Below are 20,355 nucleotides of genomic sequence, written 5' to 3' on the forward strand. Positions count from 1 at the left end.
GATTCTTCGCCAATCTTGAATAACTATTGGGCAGTATTATGTACTTTATCTCCCCTCTACCTTGTGTATGTTTGTGTGTGTGAAGTTCAGCTGTCCTCTTTCCTGTAATCCTGGCCATCTACACTTTTTCCTCAATTATTTGTATTAGGTTTCCATTTTACATCATATTTGCTTCTTCCCAGTGAGTCTCACCCTGACTTCATCCAGTGATTCTTCCAGTTGCATTCCTAAGGCCTAAGATCCAGAAAGGCCCCAAGCGTTAGGCTCTGAGATACAGGGGAAAGGCCAATTGGGTGTGGCCTTTGATGACGTAGCCATAGGGGGAGGAGTTTTCCTAGTGTCCTTAGGCCCTGTACAGGAATTTGTGTAGAGGACACGCGAGTGGCTTCGGCACTGGCGTCCCGGCCAGGGTGAGTGATTTAATGAGCAGGGGGTGTTAGAGGCGGCTTCGGGTATGGGTTAATTGGGTGATTTCTTTCCTTTTTAGCGGTTCACCCAGAGTCTGTTGCATGATGGGCAAATGCTCTACCACTAAACTCCAGGCCAACTGGGTAGTTGACAACTACCAATAAGATGTGCCCGTCACGTTTTAGAGTTGGATTTGAGACAACGGTTTTAGATTATCAAGTGTCTGGGTGGCTGACTCTCAAGGTGAAAGGCAGTATTTTTTGCTGAGCTGGGAGGACGCTGAGGAGCATTTCCTGGCCACTGAAAGGAGAAAAGAATAGTTACTGTAGTTTATATGTGGCCGACCTACTTCCATCAAAATGGGGAAATTGGAGACGGTTGGTGACCGTTAGTAGTGGGGTGATGTAGGTGCTAGCTGTCTTTGAGATCAGAAGACAGTGATTGGATGTTCTGGCTGGGCATGGGATTTTGAACCAATTAGGAGGAAGCAGCGAGTGCCAACCAGACCAATCACAGGGCGCCCCTCACCCTGGTTCTCTTGTTGCTGGCCGAATTACGGTAAGAAAAGTCTTGGAATGGAATTTTGAAGGTCCCTTTATGTTGTAAGTCAGCGTGGCCATGTCCTACATTATTCTGGCCCCGTCTGTCACTAATTTTTCTATGTTTTCAATTTTTTCAACTTTCTCCCCCCCCCAACCCCCACCCTATGGATAACAAGTAACAGGAAAAAATGTTTGCAAAGAAATTTATCCAGAAACTGGAAGATAAAGGACAGGATATTCAACTATTTTCTTATTTCGTAGGGCAGAGCAAGGGATTTAAAAATGGACGGTATCGATTTTCGTTTCATGGACTTTAAAGGTATCTAACTTTGCAGTAAGTAAAGAAAATAATCAAACTGTTGTGTTATTTAGCACTTTCTAAATGTATTTTGTTTCAGAATTTTGACTCTTTGGAGTATCCGTAACTCCAGCTTTTCTCTTATATGAACTAAAAATGATACAGAATAAAGACACTGGGAAATTTTTATCAGCTAGTATAGGGAAACAGTGTTCATAATTTTTAACTTGTCTTTTCAGGATTTTTATGACATGAAAAATAACACTGGTTTAATATGAAATAGAAACCTACTGAATTAAAAGTACATTTTAAAAGAATTACTGCAAGATCCCGGAGGGCCTTTCCATAGTCATCAGGGGAAAAATTTTTTTTGGCAGTACTAGGGATTGAATTCTAGGCCTTGCACATGATAGGTAATTGCTCTACCACCGAGCTACATCCCCAACACTGAAAAATTGATTTTATTTAAGTGTGTAGTTTTAAGTTTAAGTGGTGTTTTATTGTGTCTTAACTCATTTGAAAACTGGTAATCCATGTATGGTATTTATGGGAACTCTCATAATAGAAAGCAATTTGATTGACCAGGTTCCACAACCAAGCCAGATATGGGAGTTTTTTTGTTTTTGTTTTTGTTTTTTTTTTGGTGGAGGGGTACCAGGGATTGAACCCAGGGGTACTTGACTACTGAGCCACATCCCCAGCCCTTTTTTGTATTCTATTTAGAGACAGGGTCTCACTGAGTTGCTTAGCTCCTCGTTTTTTTTTCCCCCCTGAGGCTGGTTTTGGACTCACAATCAGTAATAATCTGCCTCAGTAATAATCCCTAGCGGCTGGGATTACGGGCATGCACCACCATGCCCGGATTAGATATGGGAGTTTTTACATTACATTCCTTTGTTCCTGGGGAAACAAAGACGTGTGATACATTCACAATCACATAATGATAAATATATGAAAGTAAGGTGGCTACAAATCTATGATTTTAAAAAAGTTTAGGAGGCTGGGGTTGTGGCTCAGTGGCAGAACACTGGCCTAGCATGTGTGAGGCACTGGGTTCGATCCTCAGCACCATATATAAATAAAAAATAAAGGTACATCAACAACTAAAAAAAATTTTTAAAAAGTTTAGGTCAGTATATTGTTAACGTTTCTCATTTTAAAATGATGACAGGGCAGGGGAGAGTGGGTAGCTGAGGGTTAGAGTGCTTGGCTAGCATGCCTAAGGCCCTGGGTTCTATCTCCAACACTGCAATTTAAAAAAAAAAAAATCTTTAAAAGATGATAAAGCCAGGGCTGGGGTTGTAACTCATTGGTAGATCACTCGCCTAGCACATGCGGGACACTGGGTTAGATCCTCAGCACCACATAAAAATAAAATAAAGGTATTGTGTCCAACTACAACTAAAAAGAAATTAAAAATGATAAAGCCCACTACTCCTACCTTAAGTTTTAATTTAGGATATATTATCTAAAAGGTATAAGTGTGAAATAGGGATTATAACTTAAGTATATGGTATTTGAGACCTTGTATTTACATAAACATTTGAAGCACACAGCAACATATAGAGAATAATATAACAACTATATGCCTACCACTAACTTTTGTCAAATCTTAACAGTTTGCCATATGCATCAGATATTTCATTGTTTCAAAGAACTAAAATATTGCATGTAACATTTTTTTTTTTTGTACTACTGGGGATTGAACCTAGGAAAGCTTTAACACTGAACTATATACCCATTGTTTTTTTAAAAGTATTTTTCTTCAGTTGTAGATGGACACAATGACTTTATTTTATTTATTTTTCATGTGCTGAGAATTGAACCCAGTGCTCACACCTGCTAGGCCAGTGCTCTACTACTGAGCCACAACTCCAGCCCTTCATTGGTTTTTATTTTTAATTTTGAAGCAGGATCTCACTAAATTGCCCAAGCCAACCTCAAACTTGGAATCCTCCTACCCGAACCTCTCAAGTAACAGGGATTACAGGCATGCACCACCATGTCTGGCTCTTTTTAAAGTTTACATAATAAATATCATTTTATGTGTTTTTCCTGCAACTTATGTTTCTATTTGCCCCCCTCCCCATCATTGTGGGTTTTTTGTTTTATTTTTAATTTCTGGGTTGTGTTTTGAATATTTACTCATATGTATATTTTAATTCTAGATTATTTATTTCCACTGCTGATTGGTAGTAGTACACTGAATGTAAATATACAGTTTATTTATTCAATCTCCTTTGTTTGACATATGAATTATTTCAAATATTTGATGTTACTACAACACTACAATGAATGTTGTGTTTTGGGGTGTTTTGCAAGGATTTTCAAACATATTTTGCCACCATCTATGGCAATAAAATGTTTAATGCCACATCCCATGACATACGCACTGTAGCACAAGTTGAATGAAACTATTTTTTATCTTTTTTTTTTTTTTTGTACTGGGGATTGAAACGAGTGGCACTTTACCACTGAGATACATCTTTGTCCCTTTTAAAAAAAATATTTAATTTTTAGTTTTAGTTGGACACAATACTTAATTTTATTTATTTATTTTTATGTGGTGCTGAGGATTGAACTCAGGGCCTTGCACATGCTAGGCGAGCACTCTAACCCTGAGCCACAACTCCAGTCCCCATCCCTGTCCTTTTTATTTTTTGTTTTCAGACAAGATCTCACTAAGTTGCTTAGGGCCTCCCTAGGTTGCAGAGGCCAATCTCAAATTTGTGATCCTCTTGCCTCAGCCTCCCAAAGTGCTGAGATTACAGGCATGTGCCACTGCACCCTGCTGTTCAGCATTTTTAAATGAAACAAAAAATGTAATAGATAATATCAGCCAGAGCTGTGTGTGATGGCACACAACTGTAATCCTGGAGACTCAGGAGGCTGAGGCATAAGGATCACAAGTTTGAGGCCAGCCTCAACAATTTAGGGAGATCCTAAGCAACTTATTGAGACCCTGTCTCAAAATAAAAAAATAAAAAGTGTTGGGGATGTGACTCAATGATTAAGTGCCCCTGGGCTCAATCCCTGTTGCTAAAAATAAATAAATAAATAGTGCTTAGCACGACTCACTAAGTTGATTTGAGCTATTAGGGCGTGAGGCTCTAGGACAGTCCTGCTAGAATATAGTGCAAACATAAATAATTTTATATTTTTAGTAGTCACATTATAAAGGATTAAACAGAGTTGGGCATGGTGGCACACACCTATAATCCTAGCAATTTGGGAAACTGAGGCAAGAGGATCACAAATTCAAGGACAGGCTCAGTAACTTAGTGAGACCCTAAGCAACTTAACACGACCCTGTTTCAAAATGAAAAATAAAAAGGGCTGGGGATATGGTTCAGTGGTTAAACACCCCCATGTTAAAAAAAATAAAAAGAGTTATACAGGTGAAATGAATTTTAATGATACACTGTTTAGCTCAGCATATCCAAAAGGTTATTATTTAAGCATATAATCAATACAGAATTATTAATGAGGGGCTGGGGTTGTAGCTCAATGGTTGAGTGTTTACTTCGCATGTGTGAAGCACTGGCTTCTAAACTCAGCACCATATACAAATAAAAATAAATAAATAAAGATATTGTGTCCATCTACAACTTAAAAATATTTAAAAAATTATTGAGATATTTTACATTTTGTTTTTTGGTTCAAAATCTTTGAGTTTGATACTTTTTTTTTTTTGGTGCTAAGGATCAAACCCAGGGACTCATACGTGTTAAATAGCCTAGTGTGTATTTTATACTTAAAATATATTTCATTTTAGATTAGCCACAGTATTCAGTAGTCAGTCACATGTGGCTAGTGGTTACCCTACTAGACAGTGCAGTATATATATGCTGGATCAAAAGCTATGAGCAACTTTAACTTTATAAATATTGCCAAATGGCTGTCCAAAATAGATTTAACAATTCATATTATCTTTTACCCTTCTCCTTCTACAAATCCTTGCTAATATTTGATATTGTCAGACTTAAAACTTTGCAAGGGTGAAGGGTATTCTTGTTTTTTTAATCTTAAAGTAATTTATTATTTTTAAAATTTTAATTTGTTATATATGACAACAGAATGCATGACAATTCATATTACACATATAGAGCACAATTTTTCATATCTCTACTTGTACACAAAGTAGAGTCACATCCTTTGTGTCTTCATACATGTACTTAGGGTAATGTTGACCATTGCATTCCACCGTCTTTCCTACCCCATCCCCCTCACTTCCTCTCCCTCCCCTATTCCCCTTTGCTCTATCTAGAGTTCATTTAATTCTCTCATCCCCCACCCCCTCAGCACATTATTGATCAGAATCCTTAAATCAGAAAAATCATTTGGCATTTGTTTTTTTGGGATTGGCTAATTTCACTTAGCATTATATTCTGCAGCCCCATCCATTTACCTGGAAATGCCATGATTTTATTTTCTTTTAATGCTGAGTAATATTCCATTGTGTATATATACCACATATTCTTTATCCATTCATCTACTGAAGGGCATCTAGGTTGGCTCCACAGTTTAGCTATTGTGAATTGTGCTGCTATAAACATTGATGTGGCTGTGTCCCTGTAGTATGCTGTTTTTAAATCCTTTGGGTATAGACGGAGGGAGTCTCCATCATGTCGGATTAGGCCCCAACTTCCTTAATAAATCTTCATCATGTTGGATTAGGGTATTCTTGTTTTTATTAACATTTAAAAAATTTTTAAATTAAAATTTAAAAAAAATTGTAGTTGTAGATGGACAGAATGCCTTTATTTTATTTATTTTTATGTGGTGCTAAGGATTGAACTCAGTGCCTCACACATGCTAGGCAAGTGCTCAGCCACTGAGCTATAGCCCCAGCCCTTTAATTAACATTTTTTGAATAACTTTGTTTTGCTTTTTGGTGCTGAGGATTGTACCTAGGGCCACTCACATACTAAGCACACGTTCTACCACAGACCTATACTCCTAGCCCTGAAATAACTTTAGATTTACAGAAAAGTGGCAAAGATGCTACAGGGTTTTAATATACCTCTCAGCCAGTTTAATCTTCCTTAATGTTACCATCTTACATGGGTCTTGTTTTGATTTACATTTTTCTGACAATTAGCAAAGTTGAGTTTATTTTCATGGATCTATTGGCAATTTGAGTTTTCTTTTCTGTACATATAACCCTTTTAATCAAGTTTTGTAAAAATGGACCACAAGGACTCGGGATGTAGTTCATTGATAAAGCACTTTCCTAGCATGTGCTAAGCCCTGCTTTCAATTCCTAAAACTATAAAACAAACAAACAATGATAAAAATAAAACGAAACAAAATGAACCACAAAAGGCCATGTGATGATTCATTTAGTTCATTTGCTTCTTAGGAAGAATTGACATAACACCAATATTTTATATCACTAATTCCAAACGATTTCTGGTGTAAGCTATACCCCACAGAGGTCAAATATATTCATCTCCTTTTCTGCATGCCAGTTTGTCTACTATTTGAATATACTTACCTTGTCCTGTGGGAAGTCCCTTCTGCAGATGGAACATGTCTTTTTGTTCAGTTTTGAAGAATACTGTTACTTGTTACATGGTTTCTCATCAGTCTTCTCATAATTTTGTGTGCAGTCTTCTGAACTGCTCTATTCTTTTCATATTATTCCTTAAGTATGGAACCTACAACAGAACACAGTTCTAGATTTGATATGATGAGCACAAAATACTCTTTATGTTTAGATTCAGGGATGATGATCATCTTTCTCTTTATATAATGATGTAGTGATTCATTTTAATGGTTTTTTTTTCTTGTGGTTTTAGGGATTGAACCCAGGGCCTTGCATTTGCTAGATAAATGCTCTACCATTGAGCTACATCACCATACCTTAAATTTTTTATTTTATTTTGAGACAAGGTCTTGTTAAGTTTTCCAGGCTGTCTTCAAACTTGCTATCCTCTTGCCTCAGCTTCCTAGTAGATGGGGTTACAGTTGTTTGTCATTACACCCGGCAGCAAATGTAACCTGTCTAACCACCATGCCTTTAAAGAAATATAACATTCTTTTTTTATTTTTTTTTATTTTTTTTAATATTTATTTTTTAGTTCTCGGTGGACACAACATCTTTGTTGGTATGTGGTGCTGAGGATCGAACCCGGGCCGCACGCATGCCAGGCGAGCGTGCTACCGCTTGAGCCACATCCCCAGCCCCAATATAACATTCTTATCTCCTTAGAAAAATCTTTATTCCCTTTTGCAGTCACTCCCCATCCCTCCACTCTCTACTCCATACACTTTTCTGATTTCTATTACTGTAGATTAGTTTATAAATAAAATCATTCAGTATGTATAGTTTTTTTCTGTTGTATCTTTCATGAAGCATAATTGTCTTGTTATTCACCCTTATTGGGGCATATATGAGTAGTTAATTCCTTTTATTGCCTAGTAGTATTCCTCTGAAAGAGTACTTTGCAATTTGTTTATCAGTTCATCAGTTGATGGATGTTCTTGGCTATTATGAATAAAGTTGCTATGAATATTCATGTGTAAATTTTAAAAATGGATTTAGGCTGGGTGCTGTGGTGCACACCTGCAATCCCAGGGGGTTAGGAGGTTGAGACAGTAGGATCTCGAGTTCAAAACCAGCCTCAGCAAAAAGTGAGGCACTAAGCAACTCAGTGAGACCCTGTCTCTAAATAAAATACATAAAAGAAAAAATAGGGCTGGGGATGTGGCTCAGTGTTCTAGTGCCCCTGAGTTCAATTCCTGGTACCAAATAGTAATAATAATAATAATAATAATAATAATAATAATAATAATAATAATAATAATAAGTGGATTTAGGTTTTCATTTCTTTAGGGGAAAATACCTAGGAGTGGAATTGCTAGGATGCAAAATACTTTTATAACAAGGTTTCAGCAGATTGTCTAGAGTATTTACTTTATGGAGGACAAGTTTTTGAAAGGCCCAAATTCTTTTTTTTTTTTTTTAAGTACCAAGGATTGAACCTAAGGGTGCTTAACCACTGAGCCACATTCCAAGCCCCCCAAACTCTTAATTTAAGAAATAATAGAAACTGGGCTGGGGGTTTTCCTAAGCTTTACTGCCTGATTGAGAAAAATTCCCAAGAGCAAGCATCAGGACCATTCAAAATGGAAGGCAATTTAACAGGGGAAATAGCAAAAAGAAGTTGAATGGTGTTGAGAAAATATTTTAAAAAAATTTTTGTAGTTGTAGATAGACAGAATGCCTTTATTTTATTTGTTTGTTTTTATGTGGTGCTAAGAATCAATCCTATTGCCTCACACATGCTAGGCAAGCACTCTGCCAGTGAGCTACACCCTCAGCCCAAGAAAATATTTTTAATGAGATAATTTAACCCAGTTGTCCTTCGCAATAATAGGTTTAATTCTTAAATAATGGCAACTGTTTATCAAGCATTTTAGCTCCTTTTTCCTGTGGTTAGTTTGGAGACAAATTTTTATTCTCCTTTCTCTAAATTTCTATCTTCTTTCCATTTGTTATTACACAAATACCCTTATGATCTATTACAGTATTGATTTACATTTTCTTTTTGTTTTATTTATAATGATTGTTAGGAAGATAGATATTAGTTAATTTGGCTTGTCAAATCTTCAGGAAATAGTCAGGTGTGATGGTGTGTGCCTATAATCCCAGCTACTTGGGACACTGAGGCAGAAGGATCACAAGTTCAGGGCCAGCCTGGGCAACTTTAGTGTGACCCTGTTGCAAAATAAAAAAAAAATGGATGAGGATGTAGCTCAGTGGTAGGAATGGCCCTGAGTTCAATCCCCAGTGCTTCCACCACTACCACCACAACAAAACACCGCAGAAAACAATGTGTGTGTGTGTGTGTGTGTGTGTGTGTGTGTATAATATATAATATGTATTATATATACATACACATATATATATCCTGTCCAATAGAAATAGTGTGTATATATATACTAGTCCTGTCCAATAGAAATATAAGGTGTGTTACAAAAGTAATTTTAAATTTTCTAATAGGCACATTAAAAAAGTAAAAATAAATAGATAAAATTAATTTTTAAAATTTTTTAATATTTATTTTTCAGTTGTAGATGGACATAATACCTTTATTTAATTTATTTATTTATACGTGGTGCTGAGGATCAAACTCAGTGCCTTGCATGTGCTAGGCGAGTGCTCTGCCACAGAGCCACAACCCCAGCCCCCAAATTAATTTTTTTTAAAGAGAGAGTGAGAGAGGAGAGAGAGAGAGAGAGAGAGAGAGAGAGAGAGAGAATTTTTAATATTTATTTTTTAGTTCTCGGCGGACACAACATCTTTGTTGGTATGTGGTGCTGAGGATCGAACCCGGGCTGCACGCATGCCAGGCGAGCACGCTACCGCTTGAGCCACATCCCCAGCCCCCCCCAAATTAATTTTAATGATAATTTCAATACTGTCTTTTAGCCCAGCATATCCCAAATATTGTATCAGCATGTAATCAATATACAAAATTACTGAGATATATTATATCCTCTTTTTGGTACCCAGGGGTGCTCCATCACAAAGCTGGATCCTCAGTGCCTCCACCCTGTTTGAGATAGGGTCTCATTAAGTTGCTGAGGCTGGCCTCAAACTTGCAATCCTCTGCCTCAGCCTCCTAAATCTCTACAATTGTAGGCATGTGCCATCATGATTGGCTGTTTTTGTGTTTTGTTTTTTTTGTACCAAGTCCTTGAAATCTGGTATGTATTTTGTAATTATAGTACATCTTAATTTTTTTTCTATCACTGGGATTCTAGTGCTCAAAATAGACAGGTGCTCTCCCACTACCCTCCAGCCCCACATGCTGCAATTGGGATTACCCACATTTCAAGAGCTCAGTATTGCTACCCTAATAGACAGTACAGGTCTAGACTAAAAAGTGTAGTAGAAAAAGTCACCTAAGATGATTGTCTTTCATTGAATCTCAAAGGACTTCATTTATTTGGAAGCCTCCCTGAGCTGTCTTTTCTCATTCCTTGAAATGCCACAGTGGGATCCTTATATTAGGAATGGCAGAATTATTAAGAAATGTCCCAACAGAGGGCAACATAGTTTATAGAATCATGAGTATGTCTACTATATATATAGCCTGTGCTGAAATCTCACTGAGATATTCATTGGTGCTCAGTATGTTGTCCAGGCTTGTCTTGAACTTATGTGGCATAAGTTATCCTTCCACCTCAGCCTCCTGAGTATCTGGGACTATAAGCATGCATTACCATACCCGTCTATTTTTAATTTATGTGTGTATGGGGGGCGGGGGAGGTACTGGAAATTGAACCCAGTGGCAATTTACCACTGAGATATACCACCAGCCCTTTTTATTTTATTTTTGAGACAAGATCTTACTAAGTTGCCCAGGTTGGCCTTGAACTTGTGATCCTCTTGCCTCAGCTTCTGGAGTTGATGGGATTATAGGTGTGCACCACAACACGTGTCTGTTTTTAATTTCTTGAAACCCTCTGTCCTGTGTTCCACAGCAGCTGTATCATTTTGTGTTCTCAATACGAGTGTGCAAGAGTTTATAATTTCTTCACATCCTTACCAACACTTACCTTTTATTTTTTAGACAATAGCCATTGTGACAGGTGTAAGGTGTATGCCATTGTGGTTTTGGTTTGTATTTCATGCTGATTACTCATGTCGAGTATTTTTTCAGGTACCTGTTAGTCATTTGTTTGTCTTCTTTAGAGAAATATTTGAAATTTTTCTTTTGCGGTACTATGCATTGAATCCAGGAGTGTTCTACTTTTCAGCTATATCCTGAACCCTTTTAAAAAAATTTATTTTGAGATAAGGTCTTGCTAAATTGTCCAGGCTGACCTGGAACTTGTGATCCTCCTGCCTCAGCCTCCCTAGTCACTGGGATTACGCTATGTGCCACCCTAACTGGCAATATTTGATACTTTTAAATATTTTTTCTGGGGTTGGGACTGTGGCTTAGTGGCAGAGCACTTGTTTCACAAGTATGAGGCACTGGGTTTGATCTTCAGTATCACATAAAAATTAATAAGTAAAAAATAAAGGTATTGTGTCCATCTACAACTACAAAAATATTTAAAAATATTTTCTCTATCAGATTTCTCATCTTGTTTTATGCATCATTCTTTTGACTTCAGTGAACATCTTCATGACAGATATTTTAATTTCTGTCAGGAAATCATATAACTTTCATATTAAGGCCATTTTCTAGAGATTTATCTCTTTTTTAATGGTACTGAGGATTTAACCCAGTGATGCTCTACCACTGAGCCATACCCCCAGCCCTTTTAAATTTTTGAGAGAAGGTCTTGCTAAATTGCTGTGCCTGGCCTTGAACTTGTGATCCTTCTGCCTTAGTCTCTTTTCTAATTGATTTTATTTTTTTAAATACACAACAGTGGAATGCATTACAATTCTTATTACACATATAGAACACAAATTTTCATATCTTTGTATATAAAGTATGTTCATGCCAATTCATGTTTTTATACATGTACTTTGTTTTTTTTTTGCCTTACAATTCTTATTACACATATGTACCAGAATTTTTCATATCTCTGGTTGTATATAAAGTATGTTGACACCAGTTCTTGTCTTCATACATGTACTTTGGATAATGATGTCCATCACATTTCACCATCCTTGCTAATCCCTTGCCTCCTCCCTTTCCCTCCCTCCCCTCTTCCCTATCTAGAATTCATCTATTCCTCCCATGTTCTCCCTCTGTACCCCACTATGAGTCAGCCTCCTTATATCAGAGAAAACATTTGGCATTTGTTTTTCTGGGATTGGCTAACTTCACTTAGCATTATCTTCTCCATCATCTCTTGAGTCACTGGGATTACAGCCATGCAGCACTGCCTAGTTTGGAGATGTTACAGGGTAGAGGCCTGCCATGAAACTGAGACAGCTATGGAGCCCCCGCTCTTACTCTGATTCTTGAAATTATGACAGAAAGATTTCAGACATGTTGCTCAGAGTGACATACATGGGTTTATTGAATGAATAGAAAAAGAGAAAAGGGGACACTCTCAAGGGAAAGAGTCCTCTCAGAGAAGAGAAAGTTGGTACACCCTTCCTGCCTTCCAGTTTCATTGCAAGTCCCAGGGAAGTTTCCAGAGTCCCACCCAGGACCACCTTTTGACTTTTGACTGGCAGCATTGGAATTGCAAAAACTGTCTCAAGGAGAGGTTGGTTTTCTGTTCACAGAGGTGGAGTTTTTAAAGAAATTGAGTCTCCCTATTTTTGTCTCAATACCCAGCCCCTTTAATTGGTTTATTATCCTTTGACTAACCCTCAACAAATTTTCTTTGTGAGGGTCTTGATATTTTAGTTGCTAGAGTAATTGGGGGTTGTGATAGTTCCAATGATAGGGGAGGGCCCAGACCACCTGGTAGGGTGTTAGAAGATTTGAAATAGTAGTTTTCCTTAAGGGACATAATTGTGTTTGGGAAGGTTTTAACATAACAAGCCCCCATCTTCCAGGTGTTAATCTGTCAGATAAAGCTCCCAGTTGCCCTTCATTGTCCTTCCCTGTTCACCCATTCATGACTCACTAGCTTGTTCCTTTGGAACATCTTTGTATGGTTCTTTATTTTCCTTGACTCTCGGTATTTGTGTCTGTGTATTAGGCAAAGAAAGAAACACAGTCTGCCTTGACTTGCTTTGTCTATGAGAAGACCCATCAACTAGTCCCACTAGAGATTCCAGTGGCCTCTACCAACATTTTCCTTCCCCAGAGAGAGCAGGCAGATGTAGTTTTTGTCTGCTTGTTCTGTGCTAAGCCAGAGTAGACTGAGGTATGGCATCTACCAGTGTAAGCCTCTGTCTCCATTGTCTCTTGGGAGATTTGAGCATGCTGGACTCACTGGAGCTTCTTACTGGAGAGACAGATGCTAATTCTTTGGTTGGCCTCAGGGTAGTTGGGCAATTGGATGCGTGGATCTCAACTTTTTTCTTCCCTAGGAAGCTGAGAGCTAGGATTTTTCATTTTTCTTCTGTTCTTTTTTTTCTTTTTAAATTTTGTTGTTTTTGCAATACTGGGGATTGAACCAAGGGGCACTCTACAACTAAGCTATATCCCCAGTAATTTTTTTTTTTTTTTTTATTTTGAGACAGGGTCTTGCTAAGTTCCCTGGGCTGGCATTGAACTTTGAATCCTCCTTCCCTAGCCTACTGAGTAACTGGGGTTACGGGCATGACACCAGACTGAGCTGGGATTTTTCATATGTGTAATTGTATCATTTCTGCTTGTTTGTCCTTCCCTAGTTGCCCTCAAATAAGGACACTGCTCAGAACTACAACGCACTGCTGTGACTAGGTCTCTTAAAGCTGTGGTGCATGCAGTTCCATATGACTTCTGAATTATGACTCGCTGCTTGGATTCTCTTGTACAGTACCCAGTTTGTCATTTGAGATTGGCTGGAACATTGTATAGAAAAAAATGTCATCTTCCTGACCACAGATATAGACTATGGTTTACAGTGTGATTTTAGTCTGTGTCTAAATGTGTTTGCTTGAGTTTTCTATGCCTTTTAGTTACTGTTTTGGATATTTTAGCTGCTGTCATTCAAACCAGCCTCTTCAGTCAGAATATTTTTGCTTACGGTCAGAGCCATGGCTTAGCATTTTGAATGGTCCTGGTACATTTTCTCTCTACTCCTTTTTAGTTGCCTCAGATTATTGATTTATTACTTGTTCCATGCCCTTCTCAATATAACCAGTGTAGTGAAAAGTCTAGAATTTCAAATCAGAAAGTCTGAGTTCAAGTCCTAGCTTACTACATTCTCTTTATATCACCTTTCAGAAGTCGTTTCATTTTGTGAAGTGTCAGTTTCCACTTTTTTTTTTTTTTTTTTGATGATGGCGATGGAACTCATGGCCTTGTGCATGCTTCCACATCTTATAAAAATAAAAATGTCTCCCTTACAGAGTAGACTGAAGATTAAATAATAATATATATGGAAAAGCTTTGAGACTGTAAAGAACTATGCAAATGTTTATTTTATTTTGTTATTTGTTCTTTTCTCACTAAAGAAGTTGCATATAATCATTGTGACTTTGAGTAGAATCTCAAATTGATCCTGGCAGGTGTTTGAGCTGCTTTGGTTTTTGAATGACTGGTTGAGCTGAAGGAGGTCACAGGGAGAGACACGGCAAGGCTGTTGGTAGATTTTTCCGTGTTATAACAGAAGCTTCCTTCCTTAAGGACAGGGAAAATGTTTATTTTCTATTTCACTGTACTAGAATGCTATCTGCCTAATCAGAATTAATTGATACTGATGAACATGGCTGCCTCAATGGAGTGACTCCGTAGTTTTAACTAGGATAAATCTCATGCAAATTAAATAGACTGAATCATGCTATAAATCAGAACGTATTTCAATAGTCAGGAAGATAATTTAATCATTTTACCCAAAATGTATGATTTGGTATGATGTAATCTTTTTTTTAATAATTTTTTTTAAGAGAGAGTAAGAGAGGAGAGAGAGAGAGAGAATTTTTAATATTTATTTTTTAGTTCTCGGCGGACACAACATCTTTGTTGGTATGTGGTGCTGAGGATCGAACCCGGGCCGCACGCATGCCAGGCGAGCGCGCTACCGCTTGAGCCACATCCCCAGCCCCAGTATGATGTAATCTTAATACAGCATGTTGTCTTCATATCTCAGGAGTAGACTGCATTTATAGAAGCTCTTTCTGAGCTTCTCTCAGAAGCAAATTGCTCTTTCATAGTGCAGCTCTTATTCAACTATGTGATCTCTATTATCTACCCAGCTTTTCTGACTCCATTTTATCTTAAAAGACTGCTACACTGTTATTGCCTCAGCTAGTGTCAATCAAGTTGCTCTACTGAATGACATTAAAAATGTATTTTGAAAGGACCAGAATTATTTTGACAAAATTGAGTTGTATAAAACATTAACCACTTAAGAGAACATTCACAAATCAAAATTAATGTCTTTATAGTATTATATACTCTAACAAGGAATTATAATTGGTATTCTACAATAACATCTTAGGATTTTTTAAAAAAGGAACTCAAATTAAAAATTTATATTGGGTTGGGGCTGAGGATGTCACTCAATGGTAGAGTATTTGCATAGTATATGTGATATGGGACTGGGATTTAGTTCAGTGGCAGAGTGCTTGCCTAGTGTGCTCAAGGCCATAAGTTTGATCCCCAACGCTGATTTTTTTTCCAAAATCTCTGTTTTAAGACAACATTTGGATTTTTAAAAACTTCCTGGGGCTGGGGTTGTAGCTCAGTGGTAGAGCACTTGTCTGGCACATGTAAGGCACTGGGTTCGATCCTCAGCACCAATAAAAATAAAATTAAAATAAAGTATTGTGTCTATCTATAACTAAAAAATAAAAATCAATAAAAATAAAAGATAAAAGCCACCCTGATCCTTTTATCAATATTTTCAGCAAGGTCTATAATATATGCCTCTCACCTCAATGTAAACTTACCTGATCCTGGAAGAGACAAGATATTTTTTTCAGTGCTGGCAATCAGACTCATGGCCTTTAAAATGCTAACAAGTGCTCTAACACTCCAAGATATTTTATACTAGTCTTTCCACTAAGTAATTTATGGAGAAAAGGAAGATAGGAGTTTTTTCTTTTCCATACATATCTTATCACCTTGTGTGGTATATTTTCCCTAATATCTTTGTTCATTCAATGGGTACTGAAGCATCCATGCACTTCTTTTTTTTGAATTATTATTTTTTAGTTGTCAATGGATCTTTATTTTATTTGATGATAGTGGTGCTGAGAATCAAACCCAGTGCCTCACACATGCTAGGCAAGTGTTCTACCACTGAGCCACAACCCCAGTCCAAGCATCCATGCACTTCTTTTTATTAATATTCATTTTTTAGTTGTAGTTGGACACAATACCTTTATTTTATTTATTTATTTTTATGTGGTGCTGAGGATCGAACCCAGGGCCTCGATGTGCTAGACAAGCACTCTACTTCTGAGCCATAACCCCAGCCCCGCATCCATGCACTTCTTCTTTTTTTTTTTTTTTTAAAGAGAGAGAGAGAATTTTAATATTTATTTTTTAGTTTTCGGCGGACACAACATCTTTGTTGGTATGTGGTGCTGAGGATCAAACCCGGGCCGCACGCATGCCAGGCGAGTGCGCTACCACTTGAGCCACATCCCCAGCCCTCCATGCACTAATAAAAAAATTTTTTTGAGTACATTTGAACATACTTTACTTTGTGAAGTCTTTAGATGAATCTATTTTCTTTTCTTTCTTTCTTTTTTTATACTGGGGATTAAACCCAGGGTGTTTTACCACTGAGCTATATCCCCAGCCCTTTTAATTTTGAAACAGGGTCTCTTTAAGTTGCCAGGCTGACCTCAAATTTGCCTCAGTTTCCCAAGTTGCTGGAATCATAGGCTTATGCCACTATACCAGACTATTTTCTGACATTTAATCTATTTTCTGACATTTAATTGAAAAACAATTTTTTTGGTATTGGAGATTGAACCCAGGGGTGCTTTATCAATGAGCTATATCCCTAGCCTCCCCTTTTTTGGTGTATACTGGGGATAGAACTCAGGATCTCATACATGCTAGGCAGGCACTCTACCACTGAGCTACATCCCAGACCCTCCTCAATCCATTTTATTTTTATTTTAAGACAAGGTCTCACTAAGTTGCTTAGGGCCTTTCTAAATTGCTGAGGCTGGCCTTGAACTTGTGATTCTCCTGCCTCAGCCTCCCAAGTTGCTGAGATTACAGATGTTCACCACTGTTCCCAGCAGGGGGGAAAATGTGATTGATTTAGTCTTTAGTCTATCGGGTTAAAAATTCTGTTTTTTGCCAGGTATGTTGGTGCATGCCTATAATCCCAGCTACTTGGGGATGCTGTGGACTCAAGGATCACAAGTTCAAGGCTGGCCTCAGCAATTCAGTGCAAAACTGTCTCAAAATAAAAAATAAAATGGACTCGGATGTAGCTCAGTGGTAGAACACCCCTGGATTCAATTCTCAGTACTGAAAAAAAAAATCTGTTGGATTTGGAGATACAATTCAGTGGTAGAGTACTAGTCTTATACGTATAAGACCCTGGGTTCAATCCCAAGCCTTACACACACACACACAAAATCTGTTTTAGCAACTTAAAAAATCTTTTGGAAGGTGCTTTTATACTATTTTTTTATGAATGTTAATAGTATTTCTTTTTGTTTGATGCTTAGAAAAGTTGCGAGAAATTAGAGACACATAGTTTATATAAATTTCTGTTATATTTGTTTGGGAAAACCCCTCAATTTTGATAACATGTAGGGCATCAATTGTGATTCTACTTCATGCTTATTTTATTAAGGAATTCCATGGCCTAGTAAGATTCAGCTGTATGGAGGATCTGGAGTTCAGACTGTTTAGAAAATGGTGACATCATTTGTACAGATTCAATAACTGGTTCATGTTGTCTCTAATTAGGCATGTCATTTTTTTCTCATGAAATAAGGTCAAGATTTCAAAGCCAGCATAAATTAATGTCTGCTTAATGCTTGAAAATATTAATAAGTATTTTCAGTTTTACAGGGCACATATCCAGGTCTCCCTTCAGAATTTCTGTTTTTTCTATTTTGAAGACATTGTTAACTTCTGTTTTGTGGTTTTGAGATTACTGATAATAAGATTACTTTTTTGAAGTCAATGCATTCTGCTTTTTGAGAGGGAATAATGATGATTAAGTTATAAATAAGTGACTCCCAGGGAATACAAATTTTATTTGTACCTTTAGCTACAAGATACCCTATCTCCAATTTTTATTCTAAGGAAAATTTTAAGTTCCTTCATGCTATATTCATTTGGCCAAAGATCTAGGAGGAAATTTAGAAATGATTTGCTGCTTTTCGCCAGTGGTGATTTCATAGCACATTTATCATTCATTGTTATTTCAGAAATTGTTGAAAACCTGACCATAAGAGATAATTTACCTAGCATACCTGAGGTAATTGATAGACTCTTCAAGGACATAGAAAATATCAACAGGGAGTCTATGGCTGAAATAGAGGATGCTCAGGTTGGTATAAAAATAATTTTATGATAAATTTGTTTTGGTACTGGGAGTAAACTATGATAAGTTTTGTTAATTCATTATTTTAACTAAGGTACAAGTAAAATATTTTTTTCTTGTTTAACCATTGCTAAACATAGAGAAATATATTTTTGGATTTTAAAGCCTAAAGCATAGGGAAAATAGTTTTAGGAACCAAAGGAAATATGTGCTTAAGTTTAATATTTATTATTTAAATTCTTGAGGTTTTAGTTTTGTCATCTGATAAGGTTAATAATAATGCATACCTCCTAATAACAATGTAATTATTAATAATACCTACCTAAATAATTAACAAAATATCATATATCAAGTCCTAGGCATATAATAGTCATGAAATAATAGTTCTTTTGCTTGCCATTTGCAACAAAGTAGGAAGCCACCCAGTAGTGAAGAAAAAATAAAAAAGGATTCCTCATTCTCATGAAAAAAGAAGGGAGACCAGTAGAGTAGAGAAGGGGGACAGAAGTGGGGTGAGGGGAGGGAAAGGGGAGGAAATGGATAATGAAATTGACCAAATTATGTGCATATGTCAGTATATAACAGTGAATCCCACTATTTTGTATAATCATAATACATCAATAAAAAGTAAAATACTAAGACATATATAATAACTTTATTCAGATATATTTAACATACCATATAACTCAAGTGTAAAAATTCACTGGGTTTTGGTATTTCATAGAGTTGTACACCAATTGCCACAGTTAGGTTTAGAATATTTCCATCACCCCAAAAGGAAACCTCACACCCTTTCCCTTCCTCTTCTCAGGCAGCCGCTAAATCTACTTTTTTGATCTCTATAGATTTGCCTATTTTGGACATTTTATGTAAATGGAATCATATAGATGTTGTCTTTTGTGACTGACTTCTTTCACTTAAAATGATGTTTTCAAAGTACATCCATGCTGTAGCATGTATAAACATTGCTTACTTTTCTTTTTTTTGTGGTACTGGAGAATTGAACTCAAGGGCACTCAACCACTGAGCCACATCCCCAGCCCCATTTTGTATTTTATTTAGAGACAGGGTTTCAATGAGTTCCTTTTAGGGCCTCACTAAATTGCTGAGGCTGGCTTTGAACTTTCGATCCTCCTGCTTCAGCCTCCCAAGCCGCTGGGATTACCACTGTGCCGGCTCAATATCGAATACTTTTTATGATTGAAAATACTACATTCTATGGATATATAACATTTTGTTTATTTGTTTGCTCATTCATGAACATTTTGATTGTTTCTACCTTTTGACTGCTGAATTACCGCTGAGTATTTGTCTGCAGATTTTTATATTTTCATTTCTCTTTGGTGTACACCTAAGTGTGAAATTGCTAAATCATGTGGTTAATCTCTTTAAACTTTTGAGAACCATCAGATTCCATTCCCACTGGCAGGGTATAAGGGATCCAGTTTTTCCACATCCTTGCCGAAATTTTTTATTATATGTCTTTTTTTTTTTTTTGTACCAGGTATTGAACTCAGGTGCACTTGGTGACTGAGCCACATCTCCAGCTGTATTTTGTATTTTATTTTGAGACAGGGTCTCACTGAGTTGCTTAGTGCCTTGCCTTTGCTGAGGCTGACTTTGAACTCTCAATCCTCCTGTCTCAGCCTCCTGAGCCTCTGGGATTACAGGTGTGCCCAGCTTTGTATGTCTTTTTGAATATAGTCATCCTAGTGGGTGTGAAGTGCTATCTCACTGTGTTATTTTTTATGCTAACTTTTTTTTTTTTCAGTGCTAGGAATTGAATCCAGGGCCTTGTGTATGACAGGCTAGTGATCTACCATTGATCCACTTCCCCAGTCCTGTTTTTTTTTTTTTTTCAGTCATGGAAAAATAGACATAACATAAAATTTACCGTTTTAAATGTCTGTTAAGATCATTTTCCAATTTTTAAATTGGGCTATTTTTCTTTTTAGTCTGAGTAGAAGCATCTTTATGTATTCTAAAGTCACACATTGTGACTCAGTGGTAAAGTGCTTGCCTTGCAGGTGTGAGGCACTGGGTTCAAGCCTCAGCGCCACATAA

General features: G+C 37.0%; 1 protein-coding gene across 1 annotated transcript in view; it reads left to right on the plus strand.

The window, feature by feature from the left end:
- Positions 1-1,232: 1,232 nt before the first annotated feature.
- TEX11 (testis expressed 11) overlaps positions 1,233-20,355 on the plus strand; it is a gene marked incomplete at both ends in the record, with an annotated part of 301,635 nt that continues 282,512 nt past the window's right edge. The window contains 2 exons of the mRNA XM_081278131.1: positions 1,233-1,269; positions 18,176-18,297. Of these exons, the coding sequence (XP_081134257.1) occupies positions 1,233-1,269; positions 18,176-18,297 (159 nt within the window). The remainder of the gene's footprint in view (positions 1,270-18,175; positions 18,298-20,355) is intronic.

This window comes from Spermophilus citellus (assembly GCF_964194105.1).
Source record: "Spermophilus citellus genome assembly, chromosome: X".
In the NCBI taxonomy this organism is placed as follows: domain Eukaryota; kingdom Metazoa; phylum Chordata; class Mammalia; order Rodentia; family Sciuridae; genus Spermophilus; species Spermophilus citellus.